Here is an 18,616-nt window from a genome sequence, read left to right on the forward strand (position 1 = left end):
GCTCTCCGGTTTATGCGCTCACAGAAGCGGACTGTACTGAAGACCGGAAACGCGGACAGGAACCGAAACAGTCCCCATCCCCCCATCCCTCCCCGCATTGCTCTCAATAAAAGGAAGATGCTCTCGCTGCATCCCCTGTACGCGTCCTTCTGCGTCTCCTTCGAACGAGCGCGTCCAGCAGATATGGGCCATGTAGGAGCCAAACAAAACTGCGTGAAGTTATTCATGTCAGATGTAGACTGTGGTGCAAGCTGCTGATCACGATCATGCACGTACGGTAACGAGAACATCGTACAGGTTGCTCCGAAAAGTCGAGGTGTCATCATATGCACGCGAGGAGCATCGGTCCCAACGCATTTCATGCACCACCACATGGTGGTGAAAAACTGAACGAGCCTTGTTAATATAAAGACACACTGCTCTGTCACCTTCCAGCTTTATATTCGATATATTGCCGGCACTGTCTTGAAGAACCTGTATCAGCCGTCTGAATACCATCGGCTCACGTGCTGCTTGCTTGGTCATTTTTGAAACATCGGGACAACCTAGCACCAAAGCCTTGAACATGTCCTAGCGACAACCCCAATCGGACGTTGCGAAGCCCCAGTCAAAGCATAAAACAGAACGCGATGATCGACCTTCTGTTCTGGAAGCTCTGTCTACTCGCCGAAATTACCGAGGGACACTCAGGCTAGGGAGTGTGCTTCCCTCAAATTTTAGTTAGGTGTAGGAAACGCGAAGACCCTGTAGCAGCGTCTAATACTGGCTGGGCGCCTGGACGGTGCATAAAAAGAAGCAGTGGAAAGAACAGCCTACGCTGTAGAACAACGTTACGAATGGTACCCAAAAACCCTGAACAAGTTTTGGGAAAGCGCTTACGAAGGCTATTGTTTCACCTATCGCGTAATGACACCATAAAAATGAATATATCCGGAGTAAGCATGTGTGTTACACACTATAAGTTTTTCGAAAAGAGACCCCGTAGGTTTCTATCACAGTCTTAACCACATAATGCCAGCTCACGACAAATTTAGGAGCAATGTTTCCCTGCGTATATCAGGTGTATATAAACTGTAACAACAAATTCATAAATATGTCTTAGAATATTTGACCGCTTCTAACACAGTATTTCCAAAAAACTGTGCATTGGTTTTTTATAAAGTATTCAACTCCCCGGAGCAATTTTTTCAATGCATTGGAAGCTGAAATCACGCCCATGGAATAGGCATATTGTCACGTATTGGGGACAAGGCCATTGGAGACGAAACAAGAGGCTTGGAATTTACTGACTGAAATATTTATTTGGCTGACTTGCGGTCGCAAAAAACTAAGAAATTCGGCGGCGGCGATAAGAGCCAACATGCTTGGTTGCCGTCGAACAAAGAAAACGTGTCGCACCCATCAGCACTCAATTTCAAGGCGGCGCAGAAACCTCTAGATGAAGCCACAAAACCTAGACCCTTACAGAAACATACGTAGCGGCCGAAATCATTGGGACACATCTCGGCGCTTCTTTCGCGTCAAAGTAGCTGATGAAGCTGCGTCTCGCGACAATCAATTGTGCGCTACAATTACACAGATAATGCAGCAAGCTAGCAGCTGCGACAAATACATAATTGAATGGTATGCAGCAATATATAAATTTATCAGTGTTGGACCCCTCAGCCGACATCTCAGGAAAGAAGGCGCGTGATGTCTCCTATTTCAAGGGTGAAAACAAAAATAGAAGAAACGAGACTAAAAGAAATTTAACAAAAAGCACGAATTGGTGCACACATAGTTTAATTTGAACGAGAAGCATGCTTAGATCATATTACCGATCACATTACATTAGTGTGTTGACGCAAAATTACATGTCCCGGAAAGCCGGATTTGTATCAACTTTCTCATCGCCTCCTGCTCTGCAACCGTACTAAACGCTAGTTCGAATTATATGTTTCATTGGAAGCAAAACGTAACTGTTTATAGTGTGATTTCAGAGGACGTTAAAACCCAAGGGACGGACTCTATACGCTGCCCTTCTCTAGGACTGCCACCATTCTTACTTTCATTCCTTCCTTCACCGTTTCCCTCAGGGCACGATTGGGGAGTCAAGCAATTGATTCGTGCTGGCAGTTCCACCAATGCGGAAAGCCCAGAAAGCAGGGATAAGCTCTGCGCAACAGCATAAGCCACTACGCAACGTGTTAGAAGCTAGACTAACAGCGCATTCACGACAGCGAAGTGCGAGCAAGCTCACCTCAGTTGACCGTGAATCTGAATTTCCCTAACAAGCTGTGCCTCCATGTTGGCCCTCTGCACAGCTTCCTTGTCCAGTACCTGCACGCGCAAAGTTGTGATGATGAACAATTCAGGCAAAGTTAGTAGGCGTTGAAAAGTTACGCGGAAACAGGAACCCTGCGCTGAACTTCGTTGTGCCGCCTTAACACGGAGCTATACAAAAAGGAGCAAGCAGTTTTCGGTTAACCCGTAGGTGGGCGGATTGATGCCTACGCTTTTCGAATGAGGCGCGTTAACCAGTAGTGCGTCTCTACGCTGACTGCTGGTACCTATGGGGGTGAGCTCCCGTACTCTTTCAGACAGCCTCAAGGGGCAAAAGTCGGCTAACGAGGCAGCATCAAGAGCATCGAGAGAGCGAATGTTTTCTCTCAAAGGTCCGCCTCCGATCTTCAACAACACGGTTTCTTTTGGCTGTCTGTAAAGTATTGACTGACGGACGATGGGTCTTTAAAGCTAACACATTTCTCACTTCATAAAGACCATTTACGCTGGATGGTACAGTTTTCGAAACTCTGTAGCGAGTCCTTTTATTCAAGAGACACCTTAGCGCAAATTAGCGGCAAAGACAGAGAACACTTGGCGAAGCAGGCGTTCAGTTTTTCTCAGTTCCAGTAAGGATTGGGCCCCTAAAAGACGACTGCAGCATTCACATACACCAATGATTTAAAAAACCGCTTTGAAACGGAGCGTACACAAGACACAACGGTATGCTAAAGTCACACAGAACTAGACAGGATGAGTACATTTTTGTGCATTTTCAAGATTAGTAACCAACCTACCGTGATAAAAAAAAATGCGGTATAAAGTTATAAATAGAATCATTGCCCGGGAATAAAAACGTACAATCGTGAAGAAACATATCTGCCGGACGTTCGAATTTAATGAAGTAAGGCATAAATATTAAGTATCATTTAAATAGCACTATTCCTTATCAGACAATGCGATCGCAGCTGACTCAAAACGGCAATACTTTCATCGTACAGTAGGCGCCTATGATCTCACGTGTGCGTCCAGACGGCCCCTAAGAACATGCGTGATTTGAATTGCGCCATGCAGAACCATTTTTGTCGACGAAATTACAGGCGAGGTATCAGTTGCCTTTCTTTGAGTTCTCATGCTCTCTCAGATCTGCGTTTAAACATAGGAATTTCAGTCTACATAATTTCCAGTTACCGCTCCAGTCTGTGCACAAAAGTGCTCAAGAATTAAATACTTTTGTGTTGCCTTTTACCAGCTTTCTTGGAATCCTGTTATCACTTCATTGAAAGTATCACGGGTAAAAAACTTGGCAGCGCTCTGCTGCGTATGATGCACACACTTTATTCCTGAGTCCTCCAATCAGTTACTCCAAAATGTCGGTACTCTTCACCAACCACAATTCACATACGCATGCAGTCATTCGGCGCATTCGTCGCAGACTGCATGGCCTCAAGAAGGTTATGGCAAGAAATGTCGCACAGTCTTTGCTTCCATACCAAATTCACGAACGTGTGCCCGGAGAATAAAAAACGGAATAAGGCTGGTGGCGTATGTAAGCCAGACGTTTGTGCTATGAGACATTCCCACATCGTGTGCCGCCTATTTGGCGATTGTACACACGATACTATTGTCGTGCTGGAATATGTACAGGCTTTGTTGAAAATGTAGAAACCTGAAGGTCGGTTTCTCCACCATGTATTGGCGCTCATGTATTCGCGGCTGTAAAACATTAATCTTCTCCATATAACTATTTAGACCCACCATTTCGCTTTTCCTCAATAAATCAATATAAAAGTTCACAATTTGTCCCCTGAGTTACTTAGCACGCCAATGTGATCCGAAAAACCGCATATTACTGAGGCACTCTTCATCAAACATCCTCCCTAACTTTTCTCAAGTGAGGTGTCCGAATTGTTACTTTAAGGAAGCGGGTGAACCATACAGTTATCTGCTTACCTAACACTCTTCCTTATGGGAACTTTATTTCTTTCTTGATGGAGGACTGTACATGGTCCCTGTGCAGTCGCTATAGAATTGTTCCACTATTTTCACGTATGGCCCATCTACATTTTGATATCGCTATACAGCCATGACTCATGTGGTTTCGAAGGGGATAAATGCCTTCTCGTAGGGCATTTAGTTATTTGTTTATTTATTTATTTGCAATACTGCTAACCCGAAGGTAGGAGCCGTGTCAGGGTGGGAATGACCACAGAGAACATCACAATAGCAAAAACAATAATGAAATATTGTCCAAAAGGATAAAATACATGAAACCGTAGACACATGAATGGAATTAAAAAACAAACAAGTGACTGTAAATAACAATGACTAAATTTCACATGCTACGTTCAATAAACACCTAAAATTGCTGGATGTCTCCCATCTCAAACCATGCACCATCGAGGCCGTTCCACTTTACTACCGTACGAGGGAAGAGTGAATACTTAAAAGACATTGTTTGAAGAGGAAGCAAAGTAAAAGGATTTCTGCGTCTCGTAGCATAACCAGAAGAAAGGGCAACCAATTCATGCGTGTTGCTACTTAATTTGCCTTTTACAACTTTAAACAGGAAACGCAAGCGTGCTATCTTATTTCTGTTTGATAATGCAATCAAACCTCCTCTATCCCTGAGTTCCGTAACCGACTTTTTGCCACATTGATTGAAGATAAACCTGACCGCCTTCTTTTGCACTCTTTCCACTCTATTAATATTAACTAAAGTAAGCGGTTCCAAAATTATATTGCCGTATTCAAAAAGAGGTAGCACTAGAGATTTATACGCAGCTTAACATCCTTTGACGAGTTACGGAGACATCACTTCGAGTAATGTAATTTTGTCATGAATTTATTAGCAATGTGTATAATATGATGGTGGCAACTCAAATCGTGAGTTATGTGAAGACCTAGGTACTTGTATTCAGAAGCTCGGACAAGTTGGTTACCGTGAGCTGAATAGTCAAACGTCAGTGGATGCTTCTTATTTGTGACAGTTAAAACAACACTTTTGGCATAGTTTACACACATCTTCCAGGTGGCAAACCACTTATAAACCCGATTGAGATCAGTGTTCAACTTCACATATTCTTCATGTGAATTAATAACACAGTACAATACATAGTCGTCAGCATATAACCGGAGCTTTGCGCCACAACCATCAACAATGTAATAATAAAAATCAGAAAAAGTAAAGGTCTAAATACTGATCCTTGGGGTACCCCGGATTCAACTGGCAAAAATTTAGAAGAAAATTCTCTATAGACAACATATTGGTGTCTAGATGTCAGGTACGCTTGAAAACAGTTACAGAGTATAGAATGTTTTATATGCTACGAAGTTTAGTTAGTATATTCGAGTGAGCGATTTTATCGAATGCTTTAGCTAAGTCTAAAAATAATGCGCCTATTTGACTTCGGTCGTTTATAGCAGATAAAAAATCATGAATTGCTTCAACAAGTTGGGTCACAGTCGAGAAACCCGTCCTAAAACCGTGCTGATCTAGTGAAAGAATGGAATGAGTTTCAAGAAATGCGGTAATCTGTTTATGAATGATATGCTCCAATAACTTACAGCAGGTACAGGTTAGAGCTATTGGTCGATAATTCGAGACAAGTTGCCTGTTTCCGCTTTTATGTAACGGCTTTATTTGTGACAGTTTCCAGTCTTCCGGCAAAGTACTTGACGACAGAGCTGCGTTGAAGATAATTGTCAGAAATTTCGACAGCCATTCAGCGTACCTCTTCAAAAAGGAATTGGGTATTTCATCTGGCCCAGAGGATTTTCTCTCGTCGAATTTTAATAAAAGGTTAATCACGCCCGGTCCAGTTATTTCCAAGTCTTCAATGGCAGGCAGGCAATCAAATTCAGCAAAATGAGGTGTGCATGAGTTATCACGTGTGAAGACCGATTTGAAATGTTCATATAAAGCGTCTGAGATTTCTGCTTCATCACATGTTGACCGATTGTTTATCACAAATTTGTCAGTGCGAGATGTGTTTGGTGATATGAATCGACAGAAATTAGCAGGAGATTCATATAATAGCCTACTTAAGTGACCATTGTAAAAATTGTTCCGTTCGTGATTACTTTTCTTTTTAAATGAATTACATCTCTCGTAATCCATGGATTAGTCATGTTTGTTTTCCTAAGTGTAAAGGCAACCAACCGCTGAATATAGGCAAGCACAGTGTTCTTGAATTTCAGACACATTCAGTTTACGTCATCAGGATTGTTATTTGCGCCAATTAGAAGTTCACCAAATAATAGTTCTGATCTATCTATAATGCTAATGTCATCTGCAGAAGAAAAAACTGGCACACGAGCTATATTAGTTGACATTGTTTAATTGAGCTAAAGTGAACTAAGCCAGCTTGATGGTCTGAAGTGCCATCAACAACCTCGCATTGAATTTCACCGGGGATGTTGCCACGTACAAAAACCAGATATAGAACCGAGTTACTTTTACCCTGAATACGTGTGTAATCTCTGACGAACTGGTTTAAATCGAAACAAAACGCATTGTTAATGAGCTTTTAATTATGGGCAACATCACTACTACGTGACGAAAATATAGGCCAATCTTTACCCGGAAGATTAAAATAGCCACATAGCACAAACTTGGTATTAATGGTCGTGCTGTTCATAATGAAGGTTTTCAAGTTCTCTAGCACATCCAAACCAGAACCTGGCGGTCTGTAAACAACGCCAGCCATTACAGAGTGTTCATCACAGAGCATTTTGCCCAACAAACATTCAAGGTTAGTGATCATTCATGCGCAGAACTTTAAGTTTTTTCTTAAGCAGTAGTGCAACGCCACCGTCGCTATTGTTGCGATCCCGATGTTAACCTCTGAACTCAGGGGGAACAAATTCGCTGTCATTTATCTCATCGTGTAACCAGGTTTTAGTAATTTCTACCACGTCAGGATCCTGAATGGTAAACAAGTATTCCAAATCTGCAGTTTTATTTACAACGCTTCGACAGTTAACGTTCAAGAGCTACAATGGGAAGGAACTCTTCTCATGTCACAATTTTGTTCGATTTGGAACGGCTACTTTTTATAGTTTATCGAAATTCCATAGGTAAAGATTTCCATTCACTGATATTTTGTCGAATACTAGTTTCACGCGTTCTTTACGGTCCCTGATGCTAGCAGTGCTGTCCCACAATGGTTTTCTAATAGCGCGTATTTTGTGCGAGTAATCATGAGTGTCGTACTGCCCAGATCCCTTAAACTTTGAGCAGTTCTTTAATTCCAAAACCTTTTCTCGGTAATCAGTGAGCTTTAGAATAACCGGACGAATTTTGCTAGCGGATTTCGTTCCAAGCATCAATTTTATGTCAGGCGTCGTTCATATCACGAGGGTTTTTCTATCACCTGTTTCATACAGTGCACGTGGCCAATCGTACAGTAGCCTTTAGAAAAGGCTCTCGAAGCATTTTATAGTTTCTGTTTGTGATTACAGGAAACAGGAAACAGATCGGCCTAATTTTTCATGTCCTTGACGTCCACTTTCTTAAGGATTAAGATTAATAGTAGCGCTCTTCCAAGCTTCCAGTACTCTGGAGGAGATAAAGTATTACATACAAGGGTGGACAGAATGTTCACCATTATTTCTTCACTGTCCTTTTAAAAAATCAGATAATCCCCAAATAATATTCGACGGAACATCTGATTCCTCTCTACTACCACTACTCACAATATCATGCTGATAAAAGTCCTCTACTGTATAAATCAATGTAGAACACTTCGCTTACATTTACTAGTATATCCATGTTGCTAACGACAATGTCCCCCTTGTCTCTGCGCGCGAACAGCTGATTTTTGCTTGTGCTTAACTTTCACTCTTTTTACGTCACCGCCGTTCTTTACATCCTGCTCAAGTCTCTCTGTAATATACTTCCTCATGTCGGACACTACACTTCTTTATTAGTCTTCATTTCTCTGAATATATTATCTTGTCTGTTGGGTTGAAGGCTTTCACTCTCTGGAGTTTCCTAGTAATATATCTGGTCTCCCTAAACAATAGAATAGGAAAAGCATCCCCCCCCCCCCCATATATATATCTTCAAAAAATATTTTTCTCAGTATAGGTCAAGCGTTTGTTTTCTCCCACCAATTTTATATAGGCATCGTGAATCATCTTATACTATGCGTTGGCAAGATTGAACTACTCCAATCATGAATCGTGCTCGCAAGGAAACCTACGGTTGTGGATGCCGCTGATTGGACATTAAGCAAGGCAGCAGATGCGAAATGTTCTAACAGAGTCGCAGGTAATTACGTCTCTAAGCGCGTCACATGGCTTAAGCCACTTGGATACACGTGTATTGAGCTTCGAGACATGTACTCGTTTCCATTTACTTTGCAAACTCGCCAAAGGCTTGTTCGTATAGCACTGTTCGGAGTGGTTTCACTTTCCGACGGGCGTTTTCATAGAAAAACTCTCGGACGTCTCTAAGCCCTAGTTAAGATATTAAACAGCTTCAGTATTTTAAGCCTTTCATGCATTTCACATAGACATATAGCACTGAAGAGCAACATTGTTCCATAAAACAGTCTAGACTCGGTAAGTTGAACGGAATAGAGCTCGATGATTAGTTTCAATACACCGCAAATTCGAACTAAAGAGCTAGATCGTAACGAAGACCTAACGTGCTGCGTTCGGACGGTAATTGTAGTGAGTCTCCTCGTGATAAAAGTGTGCAGGACAATCGAGGCAGGTCACGGGAAGAAATGGGGGCCTCTGACCGTGAAATGTCCACTGCACGGCCCGCTAGAAATAACCGCTATACAAGATCGTGCAATAAAACTATCGGGCGTCGTCATTAAATAATTTCGCGTGAGGCTCCAGCGTTAGTAAAAATGAATCCACACTTTTCCCTAAACAAGCAGCATGAACAAAGAAATAAGGCGCATTATGCTCTTACAACTTCATCAAAAGTATACCTTATTGAAAGCAACGAATAATTGTATCCGAATTTTCACGGGGTATTTTCCTTAATTAGCCTTATTCTGCGAGAGCGACCATTTGCCTGCTAGGGCAGATGGCTGCGTTGACCGCTGTTCAAATCAGGCCCGCCTGAGGCGGTGTCCATAGAACTGGTGGACTCTGTGCTCTAATACCATATGACGACTCTCGTCTGCATGAGAGCATATACTGGATGATTGTGTGCCCCGTGTGCAGGTGTTTATTTTAGAACCCTTGAAAGAAACGTAATTGTGGTTTCCACAGCCGGATTCTAAAGCAGAGTGACATTATGTCTATGATAGAGTGTTAAATATTAGACGTCATTGCGAATTAAATAATTACCCACATTTCTGTTTTGTTTTCGGAAGAAATGTTATATTTCAACCATCGTATATAAATAAAACTTTCTTTCGCTACTTCTACATAGTGAACCACCCAGTCATAACCGTGCAAGGTCCGTACATGATGCCACTTTACACTGCACCGCGAATACCTATATGCGCTTTTTTTTTAAATACTACTCCGGCAACGTGTAATAAATTACTCCGCATAAATGAGGCCTTCAAGCAGCCGCTGATGCAACATGTAAGTCCTCTAAGATCGAATAATAGAACCGTACGGCAGCAATGGTGTACCGTACGAATTGAATGCTCACTACAAGAGCGAAATAATCGAATCAATAAGTTCATGTACTCTACATTCTCAGTACTGACCTTTAATGCTATGACGTAGTCGTTACTCTTCTCTTTACACAGGTACACTTCTCCAAACGCCCCCTTTCCGAGCAAGGGCCCCATGTCAAAATCTTCCAAATGCCACTCTGTCACTTCCTCTTCCGCGCTGAAATGCAAAAACGATTCTTGTAACTTGAAAGTCGCCTTAAAAGGCTCCGGAAGTAAAACGTGCACGAAATTAAAGCTTCTCCAAGGTGAGCTCAAATTAGAACACATGTCCTGAATAGATGGCACCGCACATGCTGGCAGCAGGTAGCCCACATCAGCGCATGTCCATTATTTTGAGCTATCGTTGACAAAATGTCTCAGTAAGCCAAAATAACAGCTCTGCTGAACTTTGTTTGATCAAATATAGTGCGCTCGAAAAAAGCGAGATATCTTTTCACAAATTCGTATTATAGCTTGTTTTGGCAGGAAATCACCGGAATATTGTTTCCCGGGCTAATACTGGTCACCGCCGGCGACAGCTTGAATTCAGACACTGGAGGTGAAAAGTGCTCCTTCAGGAAAACTGCCCGTCCTCCCGCAAAATCTGACGACCCGTGCCAAGTTTGATCGTGTTATATTTGAATTGATTGTTTTCAAATGGCTTATTATTATTTTTCATATTATACCCCTTGCCCAAAGACGCTTCTGGATGTCTGTTTAGATGCTATTAGCTCAGAATCTTACCCTGTCTCAAACTGCTATTACCTGTCTCTATTTTACCTATTTCTTTCTTTGACTGCATTTATGCGCTGTCCTCACTTCAAGTCCAACCCTTTCCGTTAGTCTCCCATTTGCGCCATGTAGTGTAGTACTAATATAGGATACTGTTGTTATATAGTTTACTCTTGGGGAATAGAGACAAACTGGGTTTCATCCCCTGCGTGTGTCTGCCAAGTGCACTCCATCCCATTGTAAGTTACCAATTGTTATTGCACCGACGTGATCCAGATTCTCGGTCACTACGTGTCCTAATTAAATGTATTCTCTTACCGCTACCAGTGCTTCACTGCGGAGTGTAAATTTACGCTCCGATCCGATATTGTCAAACTTAGTTCTTTTCACTTAATTTTTTTTAATATTTTTTTTTTATATATAATATTTTTTACTTAATAATTTTAAAACCTGGCGTTCTGCTTTTTCTGATTAGGACCAAGATAGATCACGCTTCGCAACGCGTCGTTTAGAGTTAATATTGATGCGGCGTTATTGGCAATTCCTGTGCTCTAAATTAATAAAAAAAAGTGATGATCGTGGCATTCCTTCAAGTAGGTGTGAAATGCACTCAAACGTGTAGGATAGCCGAGGCTTCGCCACAGTGCAGTGGCAGTCGACTGTGAGGATGGCTTCCCCCAATGCCTAAATGTAAGCGGAGGAGCATAAAAAGAAAATCAACGACAATCTACTAAAGCGAAAACATCGAGCGTGGGGCCTGGCTGTCAGTGACGTGAGAAGAATGCCGGAATAGGCAGTCAGCTGCCACGGCGGCTTCTTCCTATCGCAAAGTTTAGGCGTGTACCCTAAAACGCGGAGTAGCCAGCTCAATGTTGAAAGCCCCGCTCTTCTTTTGATTCCCGCAGATATGATTTTGTTTAGCAGGACTCTTGTCCAACGCACATATTCCAGTGAAACCCTTCTACCCGCTTCACTTCAGGAGATTCAAGGACCTGTAGTACACCTGCGCCGACAAAAAATCATGTCTAGGTGTATGTGCTGCCTCTAGGGAGAGAAGCATTCGAAAGTAACGGCGACAATGATGAGCGCGAGGTACCTGCTGCTATTTTTAACTCTACAGATAGAATACATCGGACATATCAATTCCCGCTGTGGTGAACGCATAGAAAGCAAAACAAAAACTTTATAAGACCTTAAAAAAGGTTTTACCACCACCAACGACCTTAACAACTTGCGCTATCAATATCTAACAGCAGTTTGCAGTAAATGATAGAAGTGTATGTACAGTCTTTGTCAAAAGCAGTCTTTGTCGAAAGCTTTGAGCCCAGGGGGACAGCTTCTGAGCCAATTTGAGCGGCTTGTAATAAATTTGCAGTGTTCCAAACCTGTTTTCGCCCTACCCTTTCCTATGGGAAGGATCTCCTCTAATGCTTAATCAGCGCCAATACACACCTCAAAAGCAAACCCCCTGGGTTCTACACGTTTGCCAGGGCTGTACATTCCATACTACGTTTGTCAGTACATTTTTCAGATTTTTTTTCTCTCTCAATCACGCCTTTTCCCGCATAATACGTTTTTTTATGTTTAAAAATAACAACCTGTAAAAGATGTTTCATTAATACAACATCAGCGCACCTGGCGCGGAGCAATGCAAGGATGAGCATGTCCGTGCTAAAATTCCAGTGTAAGTGCGCGCTTCCTGTGATACAGACGAGGGCAAAAATGTTCCTTCATGGCGGATGGGCGCAAACACATCGTTGGTTTATGGAGCAACGACAAGGAATGGAATGCTGCATTAACTGCCTTGTTATCACCCGTTAATAATTAAGGGGGTATTATTAACGATGCGCCCTTAACGGTGCGCACACTCCCAGACACCCTTTGAGTGAGTGGGGGTAGCTGTTCCGGTCGCAAAGGAGATGCCCTCAACCTGCGTGGCAAGCTCAGCCGGAATTCAACTACCTTGTGGTGACAGAAGGGGGTGGTCGTTTGGTGCCCAGCGGTCGCCGGTTCAAACCAGAGAAAGGATCGGAGTCAGAAGTAACAAACAAAACACAATTTATGCACAGCAAGAGACGATACAAAGGAATACACAAGATCACTTGAAATACACAGACGAGAGGTTCACAGAATACAAACGCTAAGCATGCGACTACCGAATGATTCAATAACACAGGCTTTACAACAGATCAAACACGAGAGAGACATAAACAAACACCAAATTGTTCACCGGGCACTGTTGCAGTCCGACGCCTCAAGAGTCACGATGTGGCCGCCATACGAGACGAGCGCCGCTCCCTTGAAAGTCCGTGGGCTTGCCAGCAGCGGGTGATCCCCGGGAGTCCAGCCGAAGCACAGGCGAATACGTCGCAAACACTGACGAACTGACTGACTCAACAAGCGGCGCGGTCGCTTTAAATAGGGCGCGCTGCGTCTGTTTGTTAACACGCGCCAAAGCTAGCGCGCACACACACATAGCTTCGCTGGTTATAGCTCCCTCTTCTCCTCCCGTCGAGCCGCGCGTCGTCATTGGCTAGGTCCCATAGAAGATGCTCGATTTTTCTGGCGCATTCCAGGCCGATGAACCACCGTCTTCCCCGGGCAAGGGGAAAGAGGGTGACAACAACGCGTACAAAGCTACACGCTCTCCTGCGCGGGGAAGGGGGCTTTGCTCTCCATGCCTTCCACGCGACGCCGTGCGGGCCTCGCGCCGTACCGGCTTGATGAAAATGGGCGCCGATTTCGTGACACTGCCCCTCCCTTAAAGAATATTGTCCCACAATATTCACAACCACGAACATCGCGCGCACGTGCATGCGCTCACAAATATATGGGGCAAATGACCATATCACACACATTGCACAAATTTCACAAACTGTAGTAACCCATTACAAAATTCACATATCAATGCCATGATGTTCACAAACATAGCAACACACTGTTGTCGGATACATGCCAAGAATTAGGAACACAGAAACACACAGATATTCAAATGCGAAGCACACAAACCTAAGCCATGATTTCGCCTATATTTCCACACTCGGGATGCTTCTTGGAACGTATCAGTTCCTCTCCGACTTTCAGGTAAGCGAGTTCTCTTTTTTACTAGACGCTGTCGTTTCTTCCTCTCGTGAGTTTGGCTCTTTTTCCGTTTACTATAGAGCCTTTTCCACTGCCAGTTGTTCTCGCTCCGGTCTCTACTCCTGAGTTCTGCTTCCCGATCGGAAGTTAGGCCAGCAGCGCTTCGAGCAGGCCATCTCATTCTTTCTCGGCCTGGGCGGCTCCCCATGCGCTTGCGCGTCCAGTAGTTCAGCCGCTTTTTCCTTCTTTTTCTATGGGACATTTCCCTGCCAACTTTGTTTGACTTGGAAGGTTTGGATTTGTTTCTTTTTGTTTCCACTTTTATTCGCACCTTTGGCCGAGGAACGTTTGATCCAGTTTTACCCGCATAATCAGAACATTGTTGTCTGAAAGGAGCGTCTTTTTGAGAACTTTGTTCTCCCTCAATCTTTTTTATTTTCTTTCTTTTCCTTACGACCTTCAGTCGTACCTTCTTGAAGCAGAGCTCATTTGTAACTGGAGCCTCATCCTCCTCACTTGCAGTTACATTCAGTTCCTTAAAATGTTTCTTGAACCCTTTCATTGCAGTGCAGTCTTCGCTTTCTTCCATTTCTGAATCCTCAAGGTTAGGATCTGCACTGTCACCTTCATCCAAGCTTTCGTGCTCACTGCTACTTGAAAGCTCCTTATTCTGGCTGCTGGAGCTATTTTCTACAGCACCGGTGGCTGTCGACGAATCGGTTGTATCACTGTACATCCTAATATAAGGAAAGGTAACTTCCGGAGGCTCGGTAATACCTTTCGAACGCCGAACCTCATCCAGCTTCTTCAGAAGGATATTTCTCTCTTTTAAGTACTCTCTTTCTTTCTCAAGCCTACGCTTGTTCCATTCTCTCTCTTTTTCGGCCTGCTTCCGGAGCCATTCTTTCTCTCTTTCAGCTCTCTCTCTGAGCCATTCTTTTTCTCTTTTTTCTCGTTGCCTCTCTCTTTCTCTTTCAGCCTCTTCTCGAACCTCTCTTTCTTTACGGTCCACCCATTCTCGCAGTTCAGCTCCTTTAAGACCTTTCTCTAGGCCCAACGCAATAATCTCCTTGAGATTCATCTTCAATCTGAACTGCCTAATGCTAACATATAGCACTCTCAATGGACCCTCACAACCGCTTCAGCGCGGTACCTTTCGCTATCGCTCTGCTGTTACGCCGTTTACGACCTCTTCGTAAACTCTTCCAACTCGTTCTCCGTCCTCTGAGCTTGAATGCACCAAACGTCCTGTCGCGGACGCCAGAATAATTGTCACCCGTTAATAATTAAGGGGGTATTATTAACGATGCGCCCTTAACGGTGCGCACACTCCCAGACACCCTTTGAGTGAGTGGGGGTAGCTGTTCCGGTCGCAAAGGAGATGCCCTCGACCTGCGTGGCAAGCTTAGCCGGAATTCAACTACCTTGTGGTGACAGAAGGGGGTGGTCGTTTGGTGCCCAGCGGTCGCCGGTTCAAACCAGAGAAAGGATCGGAGTCAGAAGTAACAAACAAAACACAATTTATGCACAGCAAGAGACGATACAAAGGAATACACAAGATCACTTGAAATACACAGACGAGAGGTTCACAGAATACAAACGCTAAGCATGCGACTACAGAATGATTCAATAAAACAGGCTTTACAACAGATCAAACACGAGAGAGAAATAAACAAACACCAAATTGTTCACCGGGCACTGTTGCAGTCCGACGCCTCAAGAGTCACGATGTGGCCGCCATACGAGACGAGCGCCGCTCCCTTGAAAGTCCGTGGGCTTGCCGGCAGCGGGTGATCCCCGGGAGTCCAGCCGAAGCACAGGCGAATACGTCGCAAACACTGACGAACTGACTGACTCAACAAGCGGCGCGGTCGCTTTAAATAGGGCGCGACCCGTCTGTTTGTTAACACGCGCCAAAGCTAGCGCGCACACACACATAGCTTCGCTGGTTATAGCTCCCTCTTCTCCTCCCGTCGAGCCGCGCGTCGTCATTGGCTAGGTCCCATAGAAGATGCTCGATTTTTCTGGCGCATTCCAGGCCGATGAACCACCGTCTTCCCCGGGCAAGGGGAAAGAGGGTGACAACAACGCGTACAAAGCTACACGCTCTCCCGCGCGGGGAAGGGGGCTTTGCTCTCCATGCCTTCCACGCGACGCCGTGCGGGCCTCGCGCCGTACCGGCTTGATGAAAATGGGCGCCGATTTCGTGACACTTATTCAGATGGCGAGAGGATAAGAGCTAATAGAGCAACAAGGGGCAAACTCCAGAGCAGCTTTGACTTCTTAAGGGCCGTTATTATTGTTACGAAGAAGAAGATAGGCAGTGGCGCGAGAGGAGCCCTCGCGCTAGGCCAACCATTAAATCATCCTTCACCCTATCGCCATGTTGTGCTGTCCTGTTCGCTTGCCGCCACGTAAAATGTTTGGTTGGAGGAGCGGTGCACGTCCTCCCCATCCTCGCCTAATAGCATCGACGCCATCTGTAAGCCGGGACCATCATCCGAGGGCCCAGGGACATCGCCGAGCAGCTTCGCCCTAGCCCTTCCAGCCCAGATCCGATCAACTACCATCGTCCAGCCCCCAGCCCGGACATGAAAACAAGGAGGACAGACAGTCCAACCAGAAAGGAGACGAAGGACCCGAATGACCCGAAGGAACCGATGGACACGAGAACGTAACCCCCGCCCAAGCCGCTCGACGTCACCTCGAGCCATTGGTCCTATGGACTCTGGTGACGGATCTCCAGGGGAGGCGGATCACCCACGCATCAGACATCGTGGTGGCAAGCACGTTATTCAGTCCTGTCTTTTCTTGAACATCCTCATCGTCACGTCACCGTCAACGTTAAGTGAACCGATCGGGACGATCGCTCGGTGGCCCCGGGAAGTGTTAAGAAGAAGAAGAAGATAGGCAGTGGCGCGAGAGAAGCCCTCGCGCTAGGCCAACCAAAAAATCATCCTTCACCCTATCGCCATGTTGTGCAGTCTTCTTTGCTTGCCGCCACGTAACAATATGACGTGCATTGGGGTGCCGACGCACGGCGCCGTCATCTGTTAAAAAAATAGCCTAAATGTGATATTGCCTCCACGTGTTCAGACGCAGGCAACAGTATCGCCCTAACCCATACGGCGGCCATAGTCCCGGCACCCTGTTGGTCACAGCAACTGACCCGAGAAAAGCGAAAATACCACGTTACGCCTGAATCCCGTCGTAGTACAAATGCGGTCTGGGGAGATGTCATGGGACCCTCTGATGCCTGATTAGGATAATTATGTGGGGGGTGGAGTTGAGCGTATCTGTCCTAGTGAAGGCGCATGCGTCGTATGGGCAATTAATACAACGGAAACACATGTCAGCATAGTAAGGCCGAATAAGTTAGCTTTATAATAAACTCTGTAATTACGTCACAGAATGTAATTATGCCGGATGCAACACAAATTCATCCAAAACACTGGTGGACAAAAAGTACAGAATTTCCCAGTCGGAAAAGACTACAGAAAATTTTCTGATGTTACGACAGAATTTCTGTGCGTTTTTTGACGGGAAACCTGTTGTGACTACAGAACATTCTGTAGTAACATCAGAAATTTCTGTAGTTACAACAGAAAAGTGCTACAGAACTACATACAACAGAAATATACTACAGAAAAACTACAAAACTACAGAAAAGTATTACAGAACTACAGAAAAATCTTAAGATTACGACAGAACTACAGGATATTTTGTCGCATTTTTGATACAGTTCTGTAGATTTTTTCGACGGGGTTCTTACCGTTTACGGGGCTGTCTGCCATTTCCACTGGGACCAGGTTTGTTGCTGTCCACTGTGTTAGTGCGGTCGCCGGTCTCCATCCCAATCGTCCCAGTATCGTGGTGCTGCTGCTGTTTTCCGCAAAGGGAGATAACCATAAGGAGGATTAATGGCTGCTCTAATGCTTAAAATCTTCGGGGTGACATTCAAGTGTTACCACTCCTGCGCTCAAGCTAGAAATGTCGTTTGAAAATACGACACTGGTTCAGCAGGGGATTGAAAGGAGGGAGAAGCAGATCATCTCAGCCAACAATTTTCGAAGAAAAACGGCGATAAATGTTCTAATAGCTGCCTCCCCCCCCCTGTACCCTCTCTATTAAACTAACCACTAACAGACGTCCTCCCCCACTTCCCCCCGCCCAAAAAAAAATCGATATACTCAGAAAGGTCAAAGCTCGCCGTGCAAATAACTGGCTCTCGTAGACACGCACTCCACAATGGTCGCCGGCACCAGCAATCTTCGTGCTGTACCGAGTATTATTTGCCATTATTGACAGAAGAAGCGCTTCATATGCCATGAAACATCGTGGTTCTTATGACACATAATAAAATCTAGAATCGCAGCTAACCAGCGACCTTGCAGCGGCAGAGGCATCGTTTGAAAAAGAGCCGGTGTCTAACAAAGCTAGCCGGCGGCGTCTGATGTGGAATGAATAGAAACGTTTACCTCTCACAATAATTCAGGGGCTTACCCTTCGTAATTAAAATAACATATCGAATGCTTTAAATCACTCTTCTCTGTGGGTTGCAATAAGTGAACGTTGTGTGTCCACAGACGACTCACGCTTCTCTTCACAGACTTGGTTCGACGAGCCCTGCATTCATCTACTGCTTGAAAAATTATCCCTACCCGCTATATTGAACGAATCGCTGCAGAAAATATGCCACGGATTAAGGCTTTCCGTGAAACGTATTATCGCTGTCAGCGACAAGAAGATTGAGCTACTGAGAAAATGTCCATTCGGCGCCATCGCTGGGTAACACTCCACGGCCGCGGTTATAGCGAGGACCGCAAAAAGCTGGACCGTGGTTGCGTAATCATCTAAAAGAAACCCGTTTGGCTCAATACAAACAATCCGTTGTTTTACCAAGCTATTCA

General features: G+C 44.6%; 1 protein-coding gene across 1 annotated transcript in view; it reads right to left on the reverse strand.

The window, feature by feature from the left end:
- The window catches only part of LOC146184903 (aurora kinase A-like), a 35,657-nt gene extending 18,099 nt beyond the window's left edge, over positions 1–17,558 (reverse strand). The window contains exons 1-3 of the mRNA XM_084608649.1: positions 17,479–17,558; positions 9,945–10,071; positions 2,240–2,319 (exon numbers count right to left, since the gene is read on the reverse strand). Of these exons, the coding sequence (XP_084464775.1) occupies positions 2,240–2,319; positions 9,945–10,071; positions 17,479–17,558 (287 nt within the window). The remainder of the gene's footprint in view (positions 1–2,239; positions 2,320–9,944; positions 10,072–17,478) is intronic.
- Positions 17,559–18,616: the final 1,058 nt, after the last annotated feature.

Source organism: Amblyomma maculatum, chromosome 7 (assembly GCF_055883805.1).
Source record: "Amblyomma maculatum isolate TAMU_Amacu chromosome 7, ASM5588380v1, whole genome shotgun sequence".
In the NCBI taxonomy this organism is placed as follows: domain Eukaryota; kingdom Metazoa; phylum Arthropoda; class Arachnida; order Ixodida; family Ixodidae; genus Amblyomma; species Amblyomma maculatum.